Below are 6,904 nucleotides of genomic sequence, written 5' to 3'. Positions count from 1 at the left end.
GAGCTATTTTCTTCCATCTTGTAGGCAAAGTACTTGTCAGAGGTCTCATACCTCTTAACGCGGGCATTAGTCTGAAATATCATTTTCAGCTCTTGGAACATCTCATATGCTCCTTGGCGTTCAAAACATTTTTGAAGTCCCGGTTCTAAGCTGTAAAGCATGGTGCACTAAACTATCAAGTAGTCATCATACTGAGCTTGTCAAACATTCATAATGTCTGCATCTGCTCCTGCAATAGTTTTGTCACCTAGCGGTGCATCAAGGACATAATTCTTCTGTGCAGCAATGAGGATAATCCTCAGGTCACGGACCTAGTCCGCATCATTGCTACTATCAACTTTCAACTTAGTTTTCTCTAGGAACATATCATAAATAAAACGGGGAAGCTATACGCGAGCAATTGATCTACAACATAGATATGCAAATACTATCAGGACTAAGTTCATGATAAATTTAATTTCAATTAATCATATTACTTAAGAATTCCCACTTAGATAGACTTCCCTCTAGTCATCTAAATGACCACATGATCCAAATCAACTAAACCATGTCCGATCATCACGTGAGATGGAGTAGCTTTCAATGATGAACATCACTATGTTGATCATATCTACTATATGATTCACGTTCGACCTTTCGGTCTCAGTGTTCCGAGGCCATATCTGCATATGCTAGCCTCGTCAAGTTTAACCCGAGTATTCTGCATGTGTAAAACTGGCTTGCACCCATTGTATGTGAACGTAGAGCTTATCACACCCGATCATCACGTGGTGTCTCAGTACGAAGAACTGTCGCAACGGTGCATACTTAGGGAGAACAATTATACCTTGAAATTTTAGTAAGGGATCATCTCCTAATGCTACCGTCATACTAAGCAAAATAAGATGCATAAAAGATAAACATCACATGCAATCAAAATATGTGACATGATATGGCCATCATCATCTTGTGCCTTTGATCTCCATCTGCAAAGTACCGTCATGATCTCTATCGTTATTGGCATGACACCATGATCTCCATCATCTTGATCTTTATCAACGTGTCGTCACATGGTCGTCTGGCCAACTATTGCTTTTGCAACTATTTCTATCGCATAGTGATAAAGTAAAGCAATTATATGGTGCTTGCATCTTATGCAATAAAGAGACAACCATAAGGCTCCTGCCAGTTGCCGATAACTTTAACAAAACATGATCATCTCATACAACAATTTATATCTCATCACGTCTTGACCATATCACATGCTCTGCAAAAACAAGTTAGACGTCCTCTACTTTGTTGTTGCAAGTTTTACGTGGCTGCTACGAGCTTCTAGCAAGAACTGTTCTTACCTACGCATCAAAACCACAACGATTTTTCTTCAAGTGTGTTGTTTTAACCATCAACAAGGACCAGGCATAGTCAAACTCGATTCAACTAAAGTTGGAGGAACAGACACCCGCCAGCCACCTGTGTGCAAAGCACGTCGGTAGAACCAGTCTCATGAACGTGGTGATGTAATGTCGGTCCGGGCCGCTTCATCCAACAATACCGCCGAATCAAAGTAAGACGTTGCTGGTAAGCACTATGACAATTATCGCCCACAACTCATCGTGTTCTACTCGTGCATATAACATCTACGCATAGACCTGGCTCAGATGCCACTGTTGGGGAACGTAGTATTTCAAAAAAATTCCTACGATCGTGCAAGATCTATCTAGGAGAAGCATAGCAACGAGCGGGGAGAGTGTGTCCACGTACCCTCCTAGACCAAAAGCGGAAGCGTTTAGTAACGCGGTTCATGTAGTTGAACGTCTTCGCGATCCAACCGATCCAAGTACCGAAAGTACGGCACCTCCGCGATCAGCACACGTTCAGCTTGGTGACATCCCTCGAACTCTTGATCAAGTTGAGGCCGAGGGAGAGTTCCATCAGCACGACGGCATGGTGACAGTGATGATGAAGTTAACGGCGCAGGGCTTCGCCTAAGCACTACGGAGATATGACCGGGGTGTGTAACTGTGGAGGGGGGCACCGCACACGGCTAAGAGAAACTTTGGTGTGACTTTGGGGTGCCCCCCCTCCCACGTATAAAGGGGAGGGGGAGGAGAGGAGGCCGGCCATTGGTGTGGCGCGCCAAGGGGGGAGTCCTACTTGGACTCCCGGTCCAAGTAGGATTCGACCCCCCCCCCCTTTCCTATTCCCACAAGAAGAAGGGGGGAAAGAGGAGGAGGAGAGAAGGAAAGGGGGGCCGCCCCCCAACCCTAGTCCAATTCGGTTTGGGCTTGGGGGGCGCGCGCCTCCACCTGGATGCTGCCTCCTATCTTCCACTAGGGCCCATGAAGGCCCATTAACCCCCCCGTGGGGTTCCGGTAACCTCCCGGTACTCCGGAAAATACCCGAAACACTTCGGAACCATTCTGGTGTCCGAATATAACCTTCCAGTATATCAATCTTTATGCCTCGACCATTTCGAGACTCCTCGTCATGTCACATGATCTCATCTGGGACTCCGAACAAACTTCGGTACATCAAATCACATAACTCATAATACAAATCATCATCGAACGTTAAGCGTGCGGACCCTACGGGTTCGAGAACTATGTAGACATGACCGAGACACATCTCCAGTCAATAACCAATAGCGGAACCTGGATGCACATATTCGCTCCTACATATTCTACAAAGATCTTTATCGGTCAAACCGCAAAACAACATACGTTATTCCCTTTATCATCGGTATTGTTACTTTCCCGATTCGATCGTCGGTATCATCATACCTAGTTCAATCTCGTTACCGAAAAGTCTTTACTCGTTTCGTAATGCATCATCTCGTAACTAACTCAATAGTCACATTGCTTGCAAGGCTTATAGTGACGATCATTACCGAGAGGGCCCAGAGATACCTCTCTGATACACGGAGGGACAAATCCTAATCTCGATCTATGCCAACTCAACAAACACCATCGGGGACACATGTAGAGCATCTTTATAATCCTCCAGTTACGTTGTGATGTTTGATAGCACACAAGGTGTTCCTCCAGTATTTGGGAGTTGCATAATCTCATAGTTAGAGGAACATGTATAAGTCATGATGAAAGCATTAGCAATAAAACTAAACGATCATAGTGCTAAGCTGACGGATGGGTCTTGTCCATCACAACATTCTCTAATGATGTGATCCCGTTCATCAAATGACAACCCATGTCTATGGTTAGGAAACTTAACCATCTTTGATTAACGAGCTAGTCAAGTAGAGGCATACTAAGGACACTCTGTTTGTCTATGTATTCACACATGTACTAAGTTTCTGGTTAATACAATTCTGGCATGAATAATAAACATTTATCACGACATAAGAAAATATAAATAAAAACTTTATTATTGCCTCCAGGGCATATTTCCTTCAATCGCCAAGTGGAAGCGTTTATCACATGATTGATGTAGTCGTACTCTTCGCGATCCGATCACGATCCAACCGATCTAGTGCCGAACGAACGACAACTCCGAGTTTAGCACACATGCGGCTCGATGATGTCTCCTCCTTCTTGATCCAAAAAGCGGGAGAGGAGAAGTAGATGGTATCACAGCCAACATGACGTCGTGGTGGTGATGGTGGTGGTGGAGCACCAATAACGCTTCGCTAAGCGTCACCGGGATGAGGCGGAGGAACTACGGAGTAACGGGAGAGAGAGGGGCGCCAAGGGCTTGGTGTGTACTCTTGGGGCACCCCTCCCCTCTATATATAGGTGGAGGGGCATGGGAAACAGCCCCTCCAAGCCCTAGGGCGCAGCTAAGGGGGAAGGACTTGGGCTCCAAAATCCAATCCTATTCCTACTAGGACTCCTTCCTCTTTTGCCTTCCCTAGCCACATGGGCTTTTGGGGACTTGGTGCGCCTAGCCCAATAAGGCCAGGGTGCCTCCCCGGAGCCCATGCTAGCCCTTGGGTTGTGGTGGACCCACTTGTGGACTTCCGGACCCCTCCGGAATCCTCCAGAACCTTATAGAAGCTTCTCGGTACAATACCGAAAAAACTGCACCTTTTATCGAAACCCAAAATATGACTTCCCATATATAAATATTTACCTCTCGATTCTGAGACTCCTCATGATGTCCCGGATCTCATCCGGGACTCTGAACAACATTTGGTTACCACTCATCAAATATCCCAATACTACTCTAGCGTCAACGAACGTTAAGCGTGCAACCCTGCGGGTTCGGGAATTATGTAGTCATGACCGAGACACCTCTCCGGTCAATAACCAATAGCAGGACCTGGATGCCCATATTGATTCCTACATATTCCACAAAGATCTTTTATCGGCTGAACCTTTATGACAACATACGTAATTCCCTTTGTCTGTCGGTATGTTACTTGCCTGAGATTCGATCGTCGGTATCTTTATACCTAGTTCAATCTCGTTACTGGCAAGTCTCTTTACTTGTTCCATAATACATCATCTCGTAACTAACTCCTTAGTCACTTTGCTTGCATACTTCTTGTGATGCTGTATTACCTAGAGGGCCCAGAGATACCCCTTCGATACACGGAGTGACAAATCCCAATCTCGATCCATGCCAACTCAACAAACACCTTCAGAGATACCTGTAGAGCATCTTTATGATAACCCAGTTACATTGTGACGTTTGATAGCACACAAGGTATTCCTCCTGAGTCCGGGAGTTGCATGATCTCATGGTACTAGAAACATGTATTTGACATTAAGAAAGCAGTAGCAATAAACTGAACGATCATATGCTATGCTAACGGCTGGGTCTTGTCCATCACATCATTCTCCTAATGATGTGATCCCGTTATAAAGCGACAACACATGTCTATGGTTAGGAAACTTTAACCATCTTTTGATCAACGAGCTAGTCTAGTAGAGGCTCACTAGGGACACGATATTTGTTTATATATTCACACATGTGTTTAAGTTTCCAATTAATACAATTCTAGCATAAATAATAAACATTTATCATGAATAAGAAAATATAATAATAACAACTTTGTTATTGCCTTTAGGGAATATTTCCATCAGTCTCCCACTTACGCTAGAGTCAATAATCTAGTTCACACTGCCATGTGATTTGTTATGATTTAATTAATCCTATTAATCCCTGCTTTTCCTAACAGAGGCGGTGGCCTCACATCCCTTTCGCATCCATTCAGAGGACAAGGCGTCGATCGTGGTGGCGGCAACAGCGCAGCAACATGCAGAGCCAGCGCCATGGAGCATTCGAATCAGCCATGAAGAGGCTGGCGGAGCAAGTCATCGATGGACATGCAGACATGCAGAAATCCAACTTGATTGTCTATTTGCGATTAACATGATCTTTTGGCTGATCGTTTTTCTCTGAATTAATAAGCGATTGTATGAAATCACTACTACATCCTCGAGACGGTGGTTACACACGGCCCGGCCGAACGAACAACGACAACGCCGGGCATGGCTCGGTCCAAGCGCAAGGCGAGATCGCGACCGCGACGTCCGGTTGATCGGCGGCCGCTGATCGCCTGGGTGTGGTGGCGATGCTACAAGCCGCCGGCTTCAAGATACCGCACAGACGCTGATCAAGAGGGGAAGCTCTACAGGCAAAAGGGGGTCCGTCTACAGGCAAAAGATGGAGCGCCTTCTTATAACGAGCGCTGGCCGCGGCGCGCGCGAACCTTTCCCGCACGTTGGAGCGCCAAAACCAAGGCGACGGCATGGCCGCTGGCATGATCTAAAGCGCGCGCGGTCATGAAATGATCGGCCCGTTGAGCGCACTGCCGACCCAAAAATAAAAGAGGACGGACAACGGGCGGGCAGCCAACCAAACGGACAAAAACGCCGTCTATTTGGGTCGGTCCATTGGAGTTGCTCTAAGAGTTCATTACAATAGACAAGTACCACAAGAGTTCATTACATTAAGCAGACATATACCCAAGATTGTGCAGCAGCGATAGAACACAATCGTCCAATCCAAAATCAACGGCCAGATCTACATGAACAGTGACAGTTCTACAGTGTTCGATCTACAGTACCCCACCTATAGTGATCTATGCTACAGTACCACGTCAACAGTGCTTTGCGCTACAGTATTCGATCTGAGCTGCTCACCCCTGATCCAACGGTTGGCTGGCCGCCAGTTACGACGTGCCTTGCTGTGGGCAAGGCACTGGATCTCATCCATTCAATAGCCCTCCCACCTCGACCACCTTTATGTCTGCTCATCAAGCTTAACTTGTGCCTGTACAAAATAAAACAACTATTGATTTGACAAAAAAAAACTACAAGATACACTTTTTTTATCAAGAATACACTTTCGGATATTCTCTAATAGTTGATTTGTAAAAACAACTATTGGTTTTGTGCTCTTCTTTGGCGGTGTTCGTGCTCGAGTGCTTCTTGGTGTGTCTCTGCTAGGCGGTGCCCTACGACTACGCCGGTGGCACAGAGGTGATGTGGCGTCGTCTCGGCCTCGCGTGCCCTTTCGAATGTACCCCCGACACAGGTGGTGTCGCGGCGTTGTGCAGTCTCGGATGCGTGGTGTCTTTCGATTGCGTCGACGGTGCAGTGTCGTCGTTTGGTCTGCTAGGGGACGCCCCTCGACTACTCCGGTGGCACACAGGAGCTGTGGCGTCATCTCGGCCTAGCGTGACCCTTCGAATGTGCCCCATGACACAGGTGGTGTCGCGGCGTTGTGCAGTCTCGGTTGCATGGAGCCTTTTGATTGCGTCGACGGTGCAGTGCCGTGGGTTGGTCTCGGCTAGCCGATGCCGTTCGATTATGCCGGTGGTGCTCTTTGTTGTGTTTTGTTGACCTTCCTTGTTCTCACCTGCTAAGTGTGTTGTTAGTGTGTGTCTTTTTCTTTATCTCTTCCCCCTGTGCCCCCCTGTATCTCTGGTTCACTTGAACCTATCTTGCAAAAAGGCTGCAAA

The 6,904-nt window shown here is 46.7% G+C and overlaps 1 protein-coding gene across 1 annotated transcript in view; it reads right to left on the bottom strand.

Moving 5' to 3' along the window:
* Window positions 1-5,820: 5,820 nt before the first annotated feature.
* LOC119324062 overlaps window positions 5,821-6,904 on the bottom strand; it is a 4,050-nt gene continuing 2,966 nt past the window's right edge. Inside the window, exon 2 of the mRNA XM_037597794.1 lies at window positions 5,821-6,213. Within this exon, the coding sequence (XP_037453691.1) occupies window positions 6,184-6,213 (30 nt within the window). The 3' untranslated portion in view covers window positions 5,821-6,183. The remainder of the gene's footprint in view (window positions 6,214-6,904) is intronic.

The sequence above is a fragment of the Triticum dicoccoides genome, chromosome 6B (genome assembly GCF_002162155.2).
Source record: "Triticum dicoccoides isolate Atlit2015 ecotype Zavitan chromosome 6B, WEW_v2.0, whole genome shotgun sequence".
In the NCBI taxonomy this organism is placed as follows: Eukaryota; Viridiplantae; Streptophyta; class Magnoliopsida; order Poales; family Poaceae; genus Triticum; species Triticum dicoccoides.
The sequence above is the reverse complement of the archived record's forward strand: the minus strand, read 5'-3'. Positions and strand labels throughout refer to the sequence as shown.